The sequence below is a fragment of the Perca flavescens genome, chromosome 12 (genome assembly GCF_004354835.1).
Source record: "Perca flavescens isolate YP-PL-M2 chromosome 12, PFLA_1.0, whole genome shotgun sequence".
Taxonomy (NCBI): Eukaryota; Metazoa; Chordata; class Actinopteri; order Perciformes; family Percidae; genus Perca; species Perca flavescens.
In genome coordinates, this window is record NC_041342.1 from 17,035,900 (window position 1) to 17,057,890 (window position 21,991).

General features: G+C 40.6%; 1 protein-coding gene across 4 annotated transcripts in view; it reads left to right on the forward strand.

Annotated features, from left to right (window-relative positions):
• Positions 1-223: 223 nt before the first annotated feature.
• mib1 (MIB E3 ubiquitin protein ligase 1) overlaps positions 224-21,991 on the forward strand; it is a 57,559-nt gene continuing 35,791 nt past the window's right edge. For all 4 annotated transcript variants that reach the window (XM_028592305.1, XM_028592306.1, XM_028592307.1 and 1 more), the window contains exons 1-12: positions 224-1,195; positions 2,170-2,341; positions 7,330-7,459; positions 10,723-10,827; positions 11,871-11,937; positions 12,520-12,724; positions 14,172-14,355; positions 15,639-15,783; positions 15,907-16,040; positions 16,825-16,932; positions 17,082-17,279; positions 17,415-17,566. In XM_028592305.1, coding sequence (XP_028448106.1) covers positions 967-1,195; positions 2,170-2,341; positions 7,330-7,459; positions 10,723-10,827; positions 11,871-11,937; positions 12,520-12,724; positions 14,172-14,355; positions 15,639-15,783; positions 15,907-16,040; positions 16,825-16,932; positions 17,082-17,279; positions 17,415-17,566 — 1,829 coding nt within the window. In that variant the 5' untranslated portion in view covers positions 224-966. The remainder of the gene's footprint in view (positions 1,196-2,169; positions 2,342-7,329; positions 7,460-10,722; positions 10,828-11,870; positions 11,938-12,519; positions 12,725-14,171; positions 14,356-15,638; positions 15,784-15,906; positions 16,041-16,824; positions 16,933-17,081; positions 17,280-17,414; positions 17,567-21,991) is intronic.

Below are 21,991 nucleotides of genomic sequence, written 5' to 3' on the forward strand. Positions count from 1 at the left end.
TGGTGTGTAGCCTATTGTCTGTGCAAATTAGGACATTTATAGTTAGTTCATGGGTTAGTTTAAAATATTGCTCCGATTGAAACCTCTTTAATACAAATACAAAATAAAAAAAAGCAATGTCTGTCTGTATCTACATCATTAAATGTCTTAAAATACTAATATTATGTTTGTTTTTTTCCATCACAGAGCTGGGAATGGGTTCGCACATTGCAGATGCACACGCGCTCCGTCGGCTATGACGGACTCGTGTATACTCGTGCTTGTTTTCCAAACCTCGCATCTTCGGGCTTTGTCGTCTACCTCCGTAGCTAGTTGTTGCTCGTCTGAGGTCTGAACGATGATTGACAATAATGGCGACGCGTTTATTCTGAGTTGACTCCAGGGAACCATCTCTGGTTGACGAAGGGAACATCTTGGATGGCTTTCAGCACCGCAAACAACAACAATAAGGATAAGCAACCAAGGACTACATTTACCTCAACGAAAAGGACTTGCTAGCAAGGAGAGGTTTATCTTGCTAGCATTGCGATAGCTAGCAACTCGGCTCGCTAGCTTGCTAAGTTGAAGAGGTGGCGTTCTTGCGTGTGGAGTGGATGAGAGAGACCGACAGCCAGCCTGGTTACTGGGTACTCGTATCTGGCTAAGCTAGCAATGTGGCTAACTAATAGGCTTTTGGGGTAATTAGTTCCTCAATCTAAAAGGCAACATCGAGGAGGTACTGGCTTGCATTTAACGTTAGCTTGTGGGAATAGTTTTTGTAAGAGGATCCAGCAGCCTTCCTAGGTAGCGAACTTAGCTACTTAGCTAGCAGACTAGCTTTGTGGATTGTTTCCGTCTCTTTCCTGTTAGACATTGCTCGCACTTGCATTTGAAAACTGACCACCAGCGCATCGATTTCTGGCTAGCAAGGTCTGCTAGCTTGCGAACTTTTAAGAATTATTGTGGTATTGTGCGTCCTTTTCGCAAATGACTACCGGCAGGAATAACCGAGCGATGATGGAAGGAGTTGGAGCGAGAGTGGTCCGCGGACCTGACTGGAAGTGGGGAAAGCAGGATGGTGGAGAGGGACATGTTGGCACCGTGAGGAGTTTTGAAAGTCCAGAGGAGGTGGTTGTTGTCTGGGATAATGGGACGGCTGCGAACTACCGTTGTTCTGGAGCTTACGACGTGAGGATACTAGACAGTGCTCCAACAGGTAATGCTAACTTTACATTTTGTTTGCCAGTACTTTCAGACTCATTTAAGACAAGTGTCTTTCAATGCGACGAGGTTATGCTCAACATACAAGATACTGGTCCTTTTTGGCCTTCATTTTGGGGCTTTGGTGGGTGCAGGAATGAGTGATTCTACAACCAGACAGCGTAGAAAGGCATTCAAAATACTTAGGTTGTTAAAGAAACTCTGTGTATAAAATTCCAGCAAATTAGTTGTAGCTAGTTTAATCTGTGTGTTAAAGGCAGAGAACATCTGTTTGACTAACCTGGTTTGTATAAAAATACAAGCGGAGTATTTTATAAAATACATCCTGTCAGTTTACATCATGGATATATTAAGAGAACGTTTACATCCTGAACAGATGTATGTCACAGACAGCACTGTGTACAAGAAATGCAAATAAGCTGTGGGAGATATACAAGATATGCATGTTGAGAGTCAAGAATATGTCAACATAGCTTGTGATTTCAAATGACACATTGAGAAAAAAACATTTTTCAACATTATAAATAGTATATCAGTAGGATGTACTCTGTTTGTATAAGTTTAAATACTTAAGGACCATTTTGCCATTGTTTACCTTTCTCTGCACTTGTCATAGTATTACATGTCAAAACAGTTCAGCATATAGCATGTGTATGTTGACTGGCTTCATTCAGTTCCTTATATCGTCACCTGATGATATTTTCGTAGTTCTTTTCATGATTCTTAAGTATCAACTCCATTTTAAAAAGAGAGATGGCCGCTAACGCCATTAGTCAAGCTGTATGTGTACAAAGTATGGGGAATATATAGAAGTTTCATAGTGCACACAATTATGTCAAACTATTTCAAATACATTACATTCAGATTGCATAGCAGGTTGTTCCAGTAGTACTACTGATATACAATGTACACATACTACCACACAATACAACCCCAATGTAATAATGTTGACTAATACAACCCCCCCAGGCATCAAGCATGATGGAACCATGTGTGACACCTGCCGTCAACAGCCCATCATTGGTATTCGCTGGAAATGTGCTGAGTGCACCAATTACGACCTTTGCACAACATGTTACCATGGAGACAAGCATCACCTGAGACACCGATTCTACAGGATCACCACCCCAGGCAGTGAGAGGTTAGTTAACCTAGCAACATTATTTACCAGTATGGTGTCTCACCTTTTAGACCCACCAATGATCAAATAGACACAAGGTAGCCAGGTAATCTCTGTACTTAATTGTCATTGGTTGGTACTCCTGTAGTTTGTGGTTTATATTGGTGTGTGTGTGTGTGTGTGTGTGTGTGTGTGTGTGTGTGTGTCATTTGAGAAGTCTGTTGTGCGCCCTGCCTCTCAGGCAGACATAATCTATCTCTATGCTCCCAGCCCTCAGTTGCCAGGGAACAACTCAGCGTCATTTTAAGATCCAGTCATACCTTTTTAAAAATTATATTAATGCAGTGCTCCCCATATGTAGGATTATTTAAATCAATTTTTGTATTCATATATTTGAGAAGATTACCCAGATGTTTTTGTATTTATGTCTATAGAAGGCTGCATGCTCATGAAACATAGGTTCATATTGATTGAAAAGTCTGTTTTGCAGCTGACTTTCAAATTTCAGAATTTAGAGCTTTGAATGCAGAAAGCATTGTAATTGCATATGATGAACAGAGATAATTAAAATTTTTCTCTACATTACATTTAGGGGTGGGGAAAAATTGATTCTTAGATGCATGGCGATTCTCTTTTGAAAGATTTCATCATGCACTAATTACTTTTTATTTTTATGTGCCCACAAACTTTTGTAAATGCCCCAATTTTTAGAAAGCGGAGGCAAAAGTTGCCACAATTTACAATGCAAGACAGCTTCCGGTAAATACAAAATTTACAAGTTTGTAATAACTGTCCCAGAAGTTATTAATAATATAATAATATGAAGAATAACACTAGACAGCCCAGTGTTTTCACTTCATTCAGTTGCAGCAGGGTGCTACAGAAATCTTTTGTGCTTAATATTGCTTTATTTATCACTGTAGTGGCTTGAAATCTTTCCAGAGCCACTTGCCTACATGGAGATATGATTGCGCCTAGAACAAAGTCGTGAATCAGAGAAATAAAACGTTGTTTTCGCCCATTCATCACTAGAAATGCAATTGTAGCAAGCATCTAAATATCACTAACGTTATCCACATTCATGTTTAGATGCAACCAGACATGGATAAATTACTAGAGACCCAGAATTAAGTAAAGTAAGAAGTGATCTATCAAAAAAGTGACTTGAGCAGAAGTAGAAGTGCTCTTTAAACACCACACTTTAGTGGAAGTATTAAGGTATTCAAAATTTTTTTGTAATTAAGTATTGCAAGTAGTTTATTTTAAAATGTACTAAAAGTACAGGTATTGTGTTATGTAGTTATTAAAGAAAACAGTCAAAAGTTTGAATATCATATTGTTTATATTATTTCATATGTTTAACTTAAAGGACACTCACAATTCCTTTGGCTGTAGCAGCAGTACAAGGACAGGAATGTACAACACCGCAGCATGTCATGAACCGCTGGTAGCTAGTTAGCTAGCGCTTACTGGTAGCTCAAGCTGGTGTGCCATTTGTGTATTATATTTGTAACTTACCTTGATACGTTTCTTCAAATTCAACGGTGAATTTTTGAAGGCCATTATTTCGCAATCTTTTGGGAGGCAGAGTAGGCACTTCATTCTATATGAATTGTCTTTCACTCCAACAAATGAAAACATGCAGGGGTGGTCTCCTTCCTCACCCTCACCGCCACGATCACTCGAAGACAGCTTGATCGCTTGATTCGCTCAGTGATGAGCCAGCTTCATCAAACCTGGTGACAGAGCCATCTACCGCTCTGGCAGTGATAATGTGGGTTTGGAATGATTCGTAACATGTTTATAATTGCACATACATACAAAATTTATTGGAGTAAAAGTATTAAACTCATCAAAAGTATGTACTGAAGTAAAAGTGGAAGTAGGAGAAAAAAAGAAAACTCCAGTAGAGTGCAGATACAGCCTTTTTAGTATTTAAGTACAGTAGTGAAGTAGTTCTACTTTGTTACTATACATCTCTGGATGCAACAAATGATACATATCCAGCTACAAAAAAGCTTGAAAGTCGGAAATTAGAACAGAAGTACAAAGAGTCGTTACTAAAGAGATGATGCACTGTCTCGTCTCGTTGCATTGGTGTGAACTGGCAGGTTTTAGAACGTTGGCAGACCGGCGCATTGCAAGTAGTTCCAAGTTTCCACTCTTCGCAAATCTTTGGTCTGAACTGGTTTTAAAACTACCATTTATTTGAACTCTGCAGCACTACCTACATGTATCAGACAATAAATGCAGGGTTATTTCTTTGTGCATTTTAGGCCTAATATTTGATAGGACAGCTTAGACATGAAAGGGGAGAGAGAGCGGGAATGACATGCAGCAAAGGACCGCAGATCGGAATTTACCTAAAATGGAATTAGTTTAAGCTTTTAGTCAGGACATTGGAAGTTGGTGCAGCAGAGTTTACAGTTTGTGGACAAACTTCAAACCAGGGCATGATCAGTGGTAATCAGACCAAGGGATCTGCGCACCATACCAGTAATCCTACATGAGGTACTGTGTGTTTTGGTGTGATGTTTACATACCCTTAGGTCTTATGGTTAAAAAATTACCCATAGTTTCTAGTGGAAACAATGTTTTAGGCGTGGTGTGTGGAAAGTGGAAACATTGTTACCAATTAATTCATGTACAGACAAGATGGAGGCAAATTTTTTTTGAAGGCAGCTTTACTCTGTGCATTCAAATATGCTCTACATAGAGATTATTGTGGCGCATGTGTTGTAGGAAAACAAGCAATCAAATCAGTCACTGATTTGATTTAAAGACTTTAATTGTATTATTTGGACCTGTTAGTGAGTATGCACACTCACTAAATTCCACAACTCGCATTTGATTGCGTCATTGCAGAGACTGTCATTACTGTGATGATGCTTCATCTGTTTCAGGCCTATTTCAGCCAAATATCATAGTTTAGTAAATGAACACATGGCCCAACAGCTGGCAGCCTTTTCAACTGAGTACGACTTCATTTCCCCTGAGACAGACCTTGCATAATGCGCAATGGGTGCTGGAGGTCTCCCCAGCTCAAACTGCTCCTACAGCGTAGTGGGGTATTTTGTTACACCCCATTAGATTCTGTCACTAAATGCCGAAGAGGGAGTGGTTAGAGGCCACAAGCTGTTTGCATTGGTTAGACCTACATTGTCCAGCTGTCGTGTCTACCATCAAGGCTCACACTTGTTTGATGGTTAGAGTTCAGCTATAAACTGCTATTACCTTTTCATTGGTTAGGCTTGTAGCTAAGCTGGAGTTAAGACTGCAGCTCACAGCAGTATAGTGATATCAAAATATAAAAAAGAAATTGCATTTGACTGCTTAAAGGGATAGTTCAGCTTCACTGAGGTGGGGTTGTACGAGGTACTTATCGATAGTCAGCTACAGTAGATGACGGTTAGCACGCTGCCAGTTTAAAAAAAGCAGGCAGGAGAGTACCAACATGAAAGCTGCAGTGGACAAGGTCAAAAACGTATTTTAGCCAACTTTAAAGCCCCACCTAAAAAAACTCAATTTACCCAGTTTACCTTGCCATCAGACAGCCCTCTCCTCCAGTTCCCACAGAAGTTTCCCCTCTCTCTCTTTCAGCCGTTCAATCTCCCTCTGTAAAAGGTATTTTTCTGTATACTTTAGTCTCTTGTCTCCACATTAAATGGCATTTCCTAGTCGCTGTCCTAATCACCATTTTTATTTAATTTTTGTTTATTCCATAATCTGCTGATATGTGGCGTAATACAGTGCGCAGCACAGTTGTGCTTATGGTTAGGAATGCATTAAGAAAATGTAGTGCCAAAGGAAAGGGCTGTCTGACGGCAAGGTAAAACAGTGAACATATTCTGGATAGAGCGTACACTTAAACTGATATTGATTTTCTTAGCTGGGCTTTTTTTTTTTAAATGTGACAAAAGTACGTTTTGCTGCTGACCCTCTCCACAGCATCTTCCATGTCGGTACTTCATACATCTCCACTTCAAAAAAACAAACTATCTCTTTAACCACTGGCTTTTCATTTGCATTTATAGTGCCATTATTTTTGGGTATGACTATGGATAAAAGGGAAAGGAATTGTCAGTAAGGTGTGAATGCTATGCTATTACAAAAATTATTGATATACAACATGACACCTGCCGCTCAATGGCACACAGCATCTTTCTTGAATTTAACTGCATGAAAATACCATTCTAAAGGCAGTAGAAAGTCACAATTCATTTTGAGAAAGGTCAGCAGTGGTTTGTTGCTTACTACTCTGACAAAAGTTTCTGGTTTGATTTGTTTTGCTATCATCAAAAAATCAGTTGCCCAGTTCTGTGACCATTGATGATTGTCAGGGACTGTATGCTTGATACAGCAGATTAGATGCTATTATGGACAAATGCTCACAGTAAGATTTTTTCATCTGTAACCATGTCCCATTTGGTAATTTATACCATGACTCCAGAGCAGTGGGCACACAGGGAAGGGCAGTTAATGACACAAAGTAGGGCTGGGCGATATGGAGAAAATCAGATATCACAATATTCTTGACCAAATACCTCAATGTTGATATTGCGGCGATATTCTAGGGTTGCTAATTGGTGCTTTAACAAAATATCTTCACACTTAGATTTTAGATAAATAATCATCAGTAAAGTGGACATAATGTCTAAGTGGGGAAAAGGCAAATAGAACAGTTATAACAGTCTGGTAAGTTCAGAAAAGTACATCACTTTACTGTAATGCAGCCTTTAAAACCAGGAAAAGACAACACTTATGTCTTATCATGATATTACGATATCCAAAATTAAAGGCGATTTCTAGTCTCCTATCGCAATATCGATATAATATCGATATATTGCCCAGCCCTAACACAAAGTAGCAGGAGGGAGACACTGGCATCCCCTCTGCAGTGCATTTTTGCTAGTAATTGGAAATAACTGTGAATAGATCCATGTACACAGTTTTACATGAGTGATTAAACCCTAACCCAAATAAACAATTGTGTGTTTTTATCTGAGCAGAGTACTTTTGGAGTCGCGTCGCAAGTCAAAGAAAATCACAGCCAGAGGGATCTTCACTGGTGGCCGGGTGGTGAGAGGAGTAGACTGGCAGTGGGAAGACCAAGATGGAGGCAACGGAAGGAGAGGAAAGGTAGGGTTCCAGCCAAGAAACTCTACTTTGCCCATTTTCTTTCCTCTACAAGCCAACTGTTTTGACATGTAAATTTAGTACAATACAGACAAAATGAAGTGCTCAACAGTTAGCACTGAGGCCAATAAGACACAGTCAAGAAAAGCGTGATTTATGGTTGTGCGGAGGCTCCACGCAGAGCTTTCGCCGTAGCCTACGTAAGTGGCCTGATGTTTATACTTGTTGCGTTGGTGTGTGCATCGAGCCAGCCAGCGTGCGTGTGTGGTAGAGCGAGGGAGAAGTGAGAGAGTGACTGTGATTAGCTTTGGCGCTCTAGAGTCATAGTGAGAGAAACAAAGTGTCTCCCCTGTGCTTTCTGACCACGGTGGGAAATCCGTAGCAGTAAAAGTTAACCCTCTCCTTGGTTTCATGTTGTTTATGGAGAAGGAGAACCAGGAAATGAGGGGGGGGGAATGCAACGCAACCAAGCCCCGACGTGTCACTGGACGTGTTGTTACATTTTTCGAGAGGTGCACGTCAGGCTACAGCGTAGGGTCCGGCGTAGGTTTGTGTCTCCACGTACCTACATACGTAGCTACAGCGTAGATTTAGAAGATTCAGAAGTATAAATCATGGTCAGTCACCCACTTTACTATTTCTCATAAAGTAAAAAGCATGTGATCTTTACTCTGCCACTTTTCCTTTTACAAGTAAGTTTCTACATCACCTGAGAGCTTCTCTGGGTTCCAGCTACTCAGAGTTGTCTGTTGATCAAGTAAAACTAAAATGCTAAAAAAAAGAAGGCCAAGAGAAAGAATTGTCTCCAATACATCTTCTTTTCACAAGTGAGGTGTGAGGCATCTTTCTATTTTTCAAAGCCGCACAATTAAGTGGATAATAAATCCCTGGAGGTAAGGCAGGCTCGATAAGCTTCACAGAGGATATCCCAGCCACATCTGTGCCACAGAATGAAGCATTACCACCCGTAAGGGCTGCATGGAAGGGGAAAACAAGGACCCCTTGCCCTAAACAATCTTATAGAGGAAAAAACAAACCTGCATCTCAGGATATGATTTCATTTGAAATATGCAGGGGCGTCAACCAAAACAGAAAGGACACTGCCTGACTCAACATGTTGGTAGCATGGTAATATTACTTGCAAGTGAGAACACAAACAGTCCAGTCCTCTGGTGCCTAACTAGGTGTGCAACATGATGCTGTAGTTAAAGTTATCATTGTTCTGCAGCCTTTTTTAGGTTCATAAAAAAAACAAAACAATAAGACTTTTCTGCAATCTACTGTAATGGATACTACAATAACCAAAATCAATAAGTCGTTTCATATCACTGTGTCAATAATATATTGATATCAGCGACCTGTAGCTGGAGAGGAGAGATGCAACTCAGTGAAAAGTAAAGATTCGGCTTAATTTTCCTTAAGTGAATAATACTAAGTTTGCTGTGTTGGTAAACTTTATCAACGTTTAGTGCAAAATAAAGGCTGATGTGTTGGATAATTTCTAAACTCATGTTGTCAAGAGGTTGACTTGGGCACTGCACAATGTGTTGGAAAATGATCAAAATGTAATAGTAAATTTGTATAGAAATGATAATAGGAAAAAGAGTTAAATGTGCTTCTGAAAACCCTTACTTCTTGGTTTAATTCTAAGGATTCCTATTTATCTCTACTGAGGCTATACACAGACTTCCTTGCAGGTTGTTCTAGGCTTAAATACATCATTAGAAAATAATACAATGTCGTATGGGGTTGCATTTGTTTAGTACAGTCATTGGCATTTTGACTCTGGTCCAGACCCCCGAGTATTAAATTTAAGACTTCATTTTGCTGTTATTTAATGGCATATCTCATTACTGTTTTATGGTGCTGTAAGCAATATGCTCTCCAGAAAACTGCTATTGCATGTCTTGCAGCTTAGATGTTCCGTTAGTTTAGCATGACTATTACCTCCTGAGACCCATTAATCAATTACCTCTGAAAGGGGTCTGAAAATAATTTAAGGATTTGATTTCTGTATTTACTTAAGGCACAGCTTTTTATTAAATAATTAATTTACTCCAATACAGCTCTTCTCTTAACACAAAGCGTTGCACTGCTTGTGATGGAGAAAGAATTGTCTCATGTGAAAATCCCAACCTTATCTTCCAAATTTTTAATTGATTTTGCGAGCCCCCATTCATAGCTCATTGCTTATTCATGCCTAAATCATTTTCTGCGGCTTACAGTGCCCTTCAATTTTCTTTAGCCAAAATCTGTGAGCTGGTTCTCCCTACAGAAGGCGGGAACAGCATTAGTCATAATGTAATACAACGAGTAACGACTCAAACGCTTGTGTAAAAATGTAATGGCAGATGTTTGTTGGTTTGGTTTTGATCTCTTTATGCTGGACCAGCAGGTGAGACAGTCAAAACATAGACTCACACACTCATACTGAGGAGAGTAAGGTCAGCCTGGAACGATTGTGACAAAAAGGTGGACTGATTGTGGTATATTTCACATATATGTTTGAAAGATTCAATAAATTGGCATGACGATGAAGAGAAAATGCTTTTCGTGCTGACCTAAGCATACTATGACGAGGGAGAACTAAAACTAAATCTAATTGCGCCCCCTAGAATCGAAGCCTAATCAAATATGTTCTTGATCAATCCCACTCCTAATATTTCTCAGTAGTTAGGGAATTAAACTTGAATTGAAGTTGAAACACAGTGACTGTGCAGCATACAGAGCTTCTACACACAAATGTGTTGTTGGTGACCATGTGTGATTGGATCTCACTTCCACTTTTGCGCTCTTGGAAAACCGTGGTACACAAAACTAAAACTCTAAGCTTGCAAATTGGTACCCAGAAGACCCAGTGGCCAGAAGACGTTAGACCCTTCAACTTGAGGTCAAGTTCAACTTGTGTTAGCAGACATCTCCTTTTCTTTGAGCAAGGCACTGAATACTTACTTGGCTCCAGGGTTGCTGTTCTGTAGTTCAACCTTCACCCTGACCTTCAATTTTAAAAGATAATTTCCCTACAGAGATCAATAGAGTATCATGTTCGCTATCATTATGAGGTTTAAAGATGACAAATACCTGCTAGAAAGCTCCCACTAAGAAAATGATCTCTTTCTGGTCAATATTATATTGTCACATACAGTATGCCAGAAAATGTACAGCCAGTCAATACCCTTTTCACACTAAAATGATCATGACATTAGGATAAAACTGCTGTTAATGTGTCCTTATCTGTCTTTATCATCTCCCCTTCTCCTCCACAGGTGACCGAGATCCAGGACTGGAGTGCAGCCAGCCCTCACAGCGCTGCCTACGTATTGTGGGACAATGGGGCCAAGAACCTTTACCGAGTTGGCTTTGAGGGAATGGTGAGCAAACGTCCACCCTGACCCTCATGCTCAGCCCGCTCACTCACACACACGGAGTCTCACAAAAGATCAGCTGTCAGGTGGCTTTTGTGTTTGACCGCAGGGCTGAGGCTCTTTCTTTTGCTGCCGGCCTTTGTGAGAGCCACGCAGCCAGCATGAGTAAGGCGCCATTGTACAGGCAGCTGGAAGGGGAGGGTATCTGCATGATAAAGGCAAGCTGTTCTTTCTGCATTTTAGGGGTAGAGGGTAAACATGGAGGTCAATTTTAGAGGAGGGGGGCACTCTCTAGGGGTTGTTGCAGGCGCAGCTACACACGTGTCTCAAATGAAAAGCATCTTCCTCATTGGTGGAGACTGCCCTTGTCTTTTTACGAAAGAGGCCAATCGGGTTTCTCGGTTGCATAACAGATTTCCCTTTGTTATTTTAATAGGCTGGTAGGAAAGTAGATGGCATCTGCCTCTGGGTTAAGTAAATCATGGATTCGACCCCCCATCTTGACTGTTTTATTTTGGCTTTGTTTCTTATTAAGACAGTGATCAAATCCTGCTAACAGCTGCATAGGTACCTCGCATTAGGGTATGTTCCAAATGCAGCATGCCAGGCCAACACCTTTTCCCGTTTAGTAACGTCTGTTCTGTGCTCATAGCATCATAAGATCAAAAGTATCTTGCTGTCTGAATACAGTAGGATAGACTGAAGTTAATAATTTGTTGGGACTTGTTGTACGCCGGTCTTTAGTGTTCAATCAGTTCAGAGGAATGTTTGCTCTGCCTCAGGATCATCTCTGCCCTCTAACTCTGCCACAGTGGCTGCACATCTGAGTCATTACAAGTGATAAGATGCCTTCTCTCTGTAGCAATGTAGTGTTTTATTGTCCTGCCTTACCCTTAGGGCACTGATATTCTTGGTATTCTCTGCAACTACACTGATACTACAGCTTTAAGTGTGGATATCTCTGTTTCTTTATTCATGATCATTGTGCCCCTCATCTAATATAATTACACTAGGTAATTATCTAACCCCTTCCCTCTTTTCTCTCTCAGTCGGATCTGAAATGTGTCCAGGATGCCAAAGGCGGCTCTTTTTACAGAGACCACTGTCCCGTTTTAGGTAAGTAAGCCTGTGATCTGTGTCCACCGTCATTATTGCACCAATTCTCTCACCTACCGTTGTGGTGCAGTGAATTCAAGGGCATTAGGGGAGTTTCACTTGTAGTTAATTCTGTTTGACCACTAGATGGCAGCTCTACATAATCACCTGGCTGCCAAGGCCAAGTACAGGCTCAGGTCATGCAGTTAGAGTATTCCAAGAATTCCAGAAGTCTCCCATTGGGTTTGATAGTGTCATTATTCATAAATAGCAGCATGCTTTATATGTATAATTTGAAGTAATGGTTTACCTAAGTTTTGTTGTCAGCAATTTGCTACCACATATGTACTTCAAAAGATTTGTAGTACTATTTTTGTTTCTCTAAAATGTTTTTTCCTATTTCTAGCTATCTATCTATCTATCTATCTATCTATCTATCTATCTATCTATCTATCTATCTATCTATCTATATATATATATATATATATATATATATATATATATATATATATATACATACACACACACACACACACACACACACACACACACATATATGCACATGTTATTATTAATAAACCTAACTTCTCCTTCATCTCCCAGGTGAGCAGAATGGCAACAGAAATCCTGGTGGTCTCCAGATTGGCGACCTGGTCAACATCGACTTAGACCTGGAGATTGTTCAGTCCCTCCAACATGGCCACGGTGGGTGGACTGACGGAATGTTTGAGACGCTCACCACCACCGGCACAGTATGTGGCATCGATGAAGATCACGATATTGTGGTTCAGTACCCCAGTGGGAACAGGTGAGTCTCTAGATGGACTGGCTCAGATGTATTGGCTGCCAATGAGCGGAACCAATGAATCTGCCTCTCATCACCATAGGTTCCCATGAATTGAGTTTTATATAACCCTTTTCCCGTCAACTCAGTCAAAAGCCACAAAACACTGAAGTACTTCACCACAAGATAAAATGATGGTTTGTATCACTCAAGAGAAGAGACTCTAAACATTTGTGCTAATTAACTGCTAATTATATCCTTCTAGTATTCTTTTTTTTTTTTTTTTTAAATCTCATAACACTGCCTGACATTGATAATTTAAACTTTTTAATAATCTTTTTGTTGTAATTTTCATTTTGTGTTGATTCTAGTGGCTGCTTTGGACAAAAGCAGTAGTGTTTTTACCACACCTGCTGTCGAGAAGGTCTTATCTTTACGTTGCTGTATTGCTGAGTTAGTTACCGGGAGGTCATATAGTTGCGATGAATGTTTTGCTCAGACAGAAAATCATTTATTTACAATAAGAGAATACGTTACAGATGCATCGTTGCATTTCAAGTGTTGCATACGGTAACTTAGCCTATGTTGGATGAGCTAAACCGGGTAACGTTATCACTGTCACTGTGTCACGAGCCAAACCATTAAGAGTTTTTTGTAGCAACGAACCTAATAATAACTTAAATTTATATAGCGCAAAAAAAAGAAACCGGAAAAAAAAATAAAACCGGGCGCTAAATGGAAGGGGGATGTAATTTAATGTCGGCTACTGGTGTATAACCACGTTGCACAATCTAAAGTTATTTAATGAATGAAATAGAAATATTACATACCTGAGGGCCAATTTGGTTTTGAATCACTTAGAATCTCGTAATTGTCTCCAGCTGTCAAAAACTCGACTTGACTCGGGATTTTGCCCGTCGTCTGTCACTTTCCCTTTTAGCTTTTAGTTGTTCTTTGTTTAATTTCCTTTTTTTCTGTGGTTGCCCTGCCCCAGTATCAGCCATAACTACCACAGATAATTTTTAAAATCAAAGTACAGTTAGGCCTATATAAAGAAATCTCCTGGTACCGTTTACCTGGCTGGATACACTAACACTGGTTTTTCCAGTGTTATGCCGAAATCTGTGACCCGTCAGAATGTGTTACTGTAGAGCTGGTCTGCCTGTTGTAAATCATTTTGTGACTTTGAGGGAAAAATCTGACCCGGGCAAAGGCATTAATAAAAACTATATAAAAATAGGGTTCTTTTCACTGTAAGTCTCGTTTGCTGTTACAGGTCATTTATGATCATCAGATGGTAAAATTACACCGTTTCAGAAACATTTCAAAGTTACATATAGTTACTTGAATCATAGCGTGCAAATCCCCGAATATCCCATGGTCAGATCTATACTTGGTCAGGTATCATATTTTATGAATTGTGAGTGAATTAGTCTGAGTTGTTTGATTGCGTTAATTTCTGTATCCTCAGATGGACATTCAACCCAGCCGTGCTGACAAAGGCCAATGTAGTGCGCAGTGGTGAAGTAGCAGCCGGGGCAGAGGGAGGCAGTTCCCAGTTCCTAGTGGGAGACCTGGTCCAGATTTGCTATGACATCGACCGCATCAAGCTGCTCCAAAGAGGCCATGGAGAGTGGGCCGAGGCGATGCTACCTGTAAGTCTGAAAGATGTTCACACACATTTGTGCAAATTTAACCACCATTAAAAAGGGCATTATTTATTTAAATTAGTCAGTTGAATTTGTATGCTAACCTATACATGGATAAAATGTTCATGATTGTTTAAAGAAAAGAAAAACTTTTGTAGAATACATTTTAGAAATGTGCCTGTGGAGATTTATTTCATTTATCTGATCATCTGATCGCTGGACTGTAGTTGTGAAGTTGTGTGAGTGACAAAACATCTTAAAATCAGAACTACACTCCAGTGGATAGTTTAATTTAAACACGACAGGAAAAATGTGTTATATGTTTGGTACTTCAAATCATTGCTGTTGATATTAGACTTCATCACAAGTACACAATTTGTATGCGAGAAGCTTCCGTAAATTAGGGTCAATTCATCTAGCTGTGTGTAATTTTCTGCTGTTCCCATCACACTCAGCCGTGCCAGTCCATTATCCTCTTTAAAGAAATGTTGCAGTATTACAACATGCAGAGACACGATTCCTCCCCTCAAATCACTCTATGGCTGTGTTGCTGCCATTTCTTTTTTTTGTATTTATCTTTTTTTGGTCTCAACGCGACATTATTCTTCCCTTTTTATTATGAAGTGTGTTCATTGCTGCCTGCCATGCCTTAGATTATGTAATGCCAATCTACTCCAGTATGCCACCTGTCCTTGCCAAACTGGCCCCCTCAGCAGCTAATGAGCCTTAAAACCCTGAGATGGGTCGTAGCTTTGATCACTAACTACGGCTGTTTGTCGCCCGCTGTTGCTTCTACTGCAGCAGTCCTCATTATTGATGGCATCCTCCAGCACTGCCCAAGACCTGGCTTGACAGACTCAAAGTGCCTCTTTCTCATATAGAGATGATATGATTCAAAATTGGAAAGCATTTTGCTCTGTCCTCTCTATATTGCCTGTATAGAAGAAGAATAGTCTAGCCAGTAGAAGGGTCTCTTTCTTTTATATCCATCTTCTGTCTCGTGCAAGTAAATGTCCTCTGAATAATGAGAACACCGCTTAAATCAGTAATATTTAGTTTTTTTTCTTATATTTTGCAACAAGCTTGGTTTCTGATCCGGGTAGGACAATTGTTTTGTTGAGCTGGTATTTTCTCCTCTTTCTCCTTTCCTCCACCCTCTCATCCTTTGCTCTTTCTAACAATCTCTCTCCATCTTTCCTCTGCCACTTACAGGCTCTGTTACACAGAACATAGCCCAAAGACAACAGCCCTCCATATACTAATGAGTTTGTCGCAACATTTACCAACAGACCCTTGGCAAGGTGGGCCGTGTGCAGCAGATCTACTCTGACAGTGACCTGAAGGTCGAGGTTTGTGGAACGTCTTGGACGTACAATCCTGCCGCTGTCACCAAGATTGCCCCCTCTGGCTCTGCTGTCAGCAACGCCTCCGGAGGTATGTATGAACATGCACTACTGACACAGAAAGGGTGTCATCTTAGTTCTTTGTCCTCACTGCTCCCTGTTCTCTGACACCTACACGCAATCACTTTCTGATGTGTTCCCCCTGTTTGGCCAGAGCGTTTGTCTCAGTTGCTGAAAAAACTATTCGAGACACAAGAGTCTGGAGACATAAATGAGGAGCTGGTCAAGGCAGCTGCCAATGGTGACCTGGCCAAGGTGGAGGACATCCTCAAGAGACCTGATGTGGATGTAAGTGTTCAACATACAGTATTTTGGAATGAGAAGCTGCTGGATTTCTTTCTAATTGGAGCAGGAATATCCCTGGCTGTGCTCTATGCTGTTCTGCTCTCAGTTTATTGTGGAGGCTGGGAGTCTCCTAGGAAAGGGTTCTGAGATCCTCCCCCTCCTGCATCTCTCTCAATCTGAAAAGCATTAAGGCTGGGCCCAGAGGAGGCACCCAGGAGCATTGGTGTGCACTGCAGCACAGACCCGATTCACTCTTAAAATCAAGCTGAGATCTACAAACCCCATATGATTGCAGATAGCGTTCTAACGCAGGCTACAGGACAGGGAAAACACCCGTTTGCCACAGGACAGCAGCCGGTGCCCTGTATAGTTATGAGAACCGTTTACCTCAAGTCTGCAATACTGTCCTCACTCAGAGAGCATGTGTGCGTGTGTGTGTGCGTGTAAGACTGGCCAGATGCCCTGCTGCCTTTCAGTGGAATTATTTGCTTAAAGCTGAGCACACTGAGCTTGGCCAAGTGATCCGCCTGCCAGGACAAGAGATGTCTTGAGACTCCCAAAGGAGTCCACATTAATATTTATGCTCTGAGTTTTTGCAGTGCTGCAGTTGGTGATGAAACATGCACACACAGCCATGCATGCTCATCCACACATACAAATGCTTAAACACACCCTCACCAATAGGTCCCTTAGGTGAACAGCTAATTCAGTAGATGCACATCTAAACTTGAAACATGACGCATGGCATTGACACACACCCATATTCTCACTCTTGATGTGTTGACAGGTGAACGGGCAGTGTGCTGGACACACTGCTATGCAGGCAGCCAGTCAGAATGGTCACGTGGATGTCCTAAAGCTGCTGCTTAAACACAGCGTGGACCTGGAAGCTGAGGTTTGTATAATTTAATACATTTCTCCTCATCCATATTCTTACTTGTCACAAAAGGCATCTTAGCCCATGTTAGTGCATTTCACTATGTAGGGAAAAAAAAACCGCTCACAGACATGATTCATTATTGTCGGGTGTGTCACTGCACTCAGGACAAAGATGGGGACCGGGCAGTGCACCACGCAGCCTTTGGTGATGAGGGCTCTGTCATTGAGGTGCTGCAGAGGGGCGGCGCTGACTTGAATGCCAGGAACAAGCGAAGACAGACTCCATTACACATAGCTGTCAACAAGGGCCACCTGCAGGTGGTTAAAACCCTGCTTGACTTTGGCTGCCACCCCAGCCTTCAGGTATCTATCACTGCAACTTTTTTACATATTGAGAAATGCTTTCTGACACAGTAGAGAGTAGAGAGGTCATATTAACCAGGGTTTGAATCACAGATTAGTACGAGAGTAGTAAGTAACACAAGGTTTCCCTTTTAGGATTCAGAGGGGGACACACCCCTGCACGATGCCATAAGCAAGAAGAGAGATGACATGCTGTCAGTACTGCTGGAGGCTGGTGCTGATGTCACCATCACCAACAATAACGGCTTCAATGCCTTGCATCATGCTGCTCTGCGAGGAAACCCCAGGTATGATACACTGTCCTGCTCTCCCGCTCGCTGTCGCACCTTTTTGGTGTCTACGAGGGGCCAGAGCTTGTTTAAGTGGAATATGTGGAAACCGTATCCTCAGGATCTAAATAAATTTGCTGCTTAATTCTTTCAGTAAAGCCTAGATTTGGTACAGATATGCTGAATACCTAAACTTTTACCTTAAAAGCCTTATATATTGATAATGTCCACACATTGATTGATTCTTTCTTGAGTGATTTAGCATTGATGCCCATGACTTAATTTGAAGATAGTTCACAGTGCAGTAAAAAATTATGGAAATCAAAATTGAGAAATCAGATTGGTGGTTGTGTAGGGATTTTAGCCCTAACAATGTATGGGCACCAGACTAGTGTTAAATTGTATGTGTGACAGTCCTACTGCAAACATTTTTAGTACTCATGTTTGTATGATTTAGACCTGAGTATTAAATTGTAACTTAACAGATGCATAATTTGGTACTGAATATTCAGTAAAACTGAAACAGCTCAAGAAATACAATTTCTGAAAATTATTATCAAGCCATGTCAATCCTTTGAAAATATTAGTCAAAATTACAACCACTAGACTTCATGTTTTGCTTCTCAGCAGCCAGAGGCTGTGGCAGAATCACTAATCTGTTACTACTAATCTGTTATTTAAACATCCTCCGTTGGAATGAAAAATGTGAGCTCACCACCTACAGGTCTGAACTAGGAGACTGACTAGGTCCAGTCATTGACATAAACAAATAAGAAATTTTGATTACCGGCAGAGGATTCTATTGAGGCATCAGAAGATTTTCAGTGTGTGGACATTCATGTGGACATTTACAATTCTTCCACATATTCCACTTAAATGTCAAAGTAGTTTAAAGTAGTTAAAATTAAAATAAGTTGAATTCCACAACCTCACTGATCACATTTCATAAATGTATACTATAAAATGTACTTTGGGATCTCAATTTAGTTTGACATTGATTGAAGTTTGAAGCAGGCCTATAGGCTTCATCCATCTTCCCAACAGATGGTATGGTCTCAAACTGACATTAGACTACCTTTGAGGCCTTGAAAGCATTTGTCTTACATTTACTTTTTTTATTAGTGTAGTTAATAGCCCTGGTTGTTCATTTGTTGTTTCTTTTCACTGTTATGCTGGTCCGTCACCGTGTGTTGTGAGCAGAGGCTGGCCTGAAGCGGCCGGCCTGTGCAGCAGCAGCAGCAGTTCTCCTTGTCCTTGGCCATAGCTATTTCTGGCTGTAGGAGGTGACTGCTCCACTCTTTGGCTGCTTTATTCTTGTCTCTCAACTATGAGCATATTAAAGATGGCTCAGTGAGACAGCTGTTTGTATCAGGTTGATCCTGCTGGGTCTCTTAAATTGATGGACATTGACGTTACAGGGTCAGTGTTATAGACTGGAGTGACTGCTAGAAAAGTTAACAGCTGCTTCCGGTGCTGAGCACTTTTGGTGTGTACGTGTATGGTTGCGCAGGAGCATGGTTATCCCAGGCTAAATGTCATTCCCCTTCACTGGCATTAGGACAAATGGAATTGAGATCAGTGGGCTGTGGAACACATGCCACAAGCTTGGCCAGACCCAGCCTTCCACCTCTGGCACACTGCTTTCCTGTGTAGTACACTGATCAATTGATTTGCAGATTGACTTAGACATAAAGAATTACTATACAAAAACATGCTTTGCATTCAAATCTGTTGTCAATGGGTTAATCTCCATTGAATTTTATTGGCAAATAGATTTATGTGACAAAGAGATTGTGGGGGAAGGATTTATTTTCTCCACCGCCAAACGATCAAAATAATAGTTGTAAAAACAATAATTTAGGGCAAAACAAATTACATAGAACTTTTGAACACAATACAGTGCTTTTACAAAAAAAAGAAGACAAAATCAGAAAAGGCATCAACCAGACAAAAATGATATGTATAATTAAAAAATAAATACAAAGTATGAACAGCAACAGAAGTGCAGCAATGCACAAAGTATAAATTGTTAAAGTAAAGTAAGTCTATGATAATGTGTTTTTCTTATTAAAGATACAGAACCAGTTTTCCGGACCAATTCTCTACGGCAGGTCGTTCCAGAGCTGATGATCCTTGAAATTTTATAATTAAATGTAATTATATAGCTAAGGGTCTATTTGATGAATCCACATGTAAACCTTTTTCGTGTTATACCCAATAAATGACAAAATGTATAAAAATCACACAACACACAAAATCGGCCATATGGTCAGCTGTCCCAGCCTGACTTTGTAGTCCGTGAGAAAAAAAAAAAAAACATTACAAGGTTACTCTTTTATAGCACGGCTTTTAAACTTTAATGAATAATAGTAAACGTATTTAGGAAAGGTCACAGACTGGCAGAGTGTAAACAAATTTGCTTGCATTGTAAATATTAAAATGCAATGGGTGCGTAATGTGTATAGGTAAACCGGGATTCAGAATGTAAAGGAGCAGAAAGCTGGTCTGCTGTCAGACTCATTGATTTAGCTGCAAAAAGTGCTGGAGTACAGTATTTTCTGTATCAGGGCTCCTGTTGTGTGTGCGTTGCTTGCTTCAGTCCACACTCTGTCCCTTTGCCTTCAAAGAAACAAAGATATATGTCGCCTTCTCCAGTCTGCCCATTTACTTTTATTTCATGCTCGAGCTGCTGCAATATCGGGGAGACAGTCCACAAGTCCTAAAGCCCTCGAAAATCTCTCCCTAGGTTGAAATGAAAGTACCTTGTCTGTTGTGTTTTTTCACTTGTTTCGATTGAGTGCTTAGAGGTATTTCTACCATAGAATCATATTTCAAAAAGTGCCTTCGACGACTGTCATGAAGAAGTGCTTGAAGTTGAAAGTTGATCGGAAGCCCCTTGGATGAAGGATATGATATGAAGCCCCTCCAGTTAATGATTGATGTTATTATTGCTTCCTGATAGTAGGTCCGTTCTCCTTTCTCGTGTTTAGATTGAGCACCAGCACAGAATGTCCTGGCCTACGTTGCTTCTAAACAAGGCTAATCTAAAATGTTTCTCATCAAAACTATTATGATACACCTTCCTTTTTGTGTACTGTGACGCTTTTTCTTTGTAATTGAGATAAGTTATCAACATCAAATGCTAGCTTTTGCGCTCAAGCAGAGAGTGTGTCAGAGTCCCTGGTGTGTGTTTGTGTGTGTAATGTGTGTTATGTGCCTGGGTGTTTTAAGAGCGCGGGTCGGTTTTCCAGCGGTGGAGAGAAGATTGAGGAAGACATGACACATAGGAAGAACCCTGTGGGTGACAGATGGATCTTTTAACTTGGAGTCCCAAATACACAGACAAATCAAATCTAACCAACAGGGGTGCAGCCGAATCTGGGGAGTTTTACTATATTTCGCCTTGTTCATTACTCACACGCACACCACTACAGAGTGTAAAGGCATTGCCTCATAAATTAGACCTAGTTGTTTTTTTTTTTACAATTGCTACTAAATTGAAAGTGCTTTTATAACCAGTAGTAACGTGTTGAGGAAAGGATTTTCTCGGACATCCACATTGTGTTTTCTCCCTGTGTGTGTTTACCGCAGGCCAAGCCTGCAAGGGGAGCCTGGCTCGTCTTTCCCTCGGGCTGCTAGAAGCCAGTAGCTGCTACAATACTGTAAACAATAGGATTAATAGCCCATGACTCATAAACTGGCTCTAAACAAGCCCTGCAACCACGATCCGTACCCTTTTACGTGTCACCTCCTTGTGATATTTGCCCTGCTCCCTCTCTCATATAGTGCTCAGCTTTCTTTTAATATGGCAACATGCAGGCAAACCCCATATGGTAAACGCGGGCTGTGCAATCATTCACACTGTGTTCCAAAATGCAGTATTCCCAATATAATGACAATACTAATAGGCAACAGCATAATGTTAGCATTGTAACAGAGATCACAATTTGATAGAAAAAAAGTGTTGTGGGCCCATAGAGACCAATCTGCTTGCCGCTTTATTCACGTTCTTCATGGCTGCCATTGATTGAATTAGGAATTTTTCCACCCTCTCTTGCTCATTTCAGACTAGGCTAATCAAGTCAGACTACTGTAATTGAGTAAGCTAGTGCCTCTTACATTACCCAAAGAGATTTCATGGTTATTGGTCCAATGGAAAACACTTCAAATTCAAAAGAAATGGAGAATACATTGCTATTTACAATGGATTTAATACATTATTTGTATATACTATATCAGCATCCTCAAATCAGTTTGAGTAATGAGACAAATTAGATAAATTGCAGCTTTTAGATCAATTTCGGAACAAATAATTCAAGATTGTTTTTTTGTTATGTTGTATATTTTAGAGTTTGAGAGAAGGTCACTTTGACATAGCGTTAAGCACTAAATTAGGAAGGCAAAAGAAATAGCGAGGCAAGAAAAGGAGGGTGGTCAGGAGAC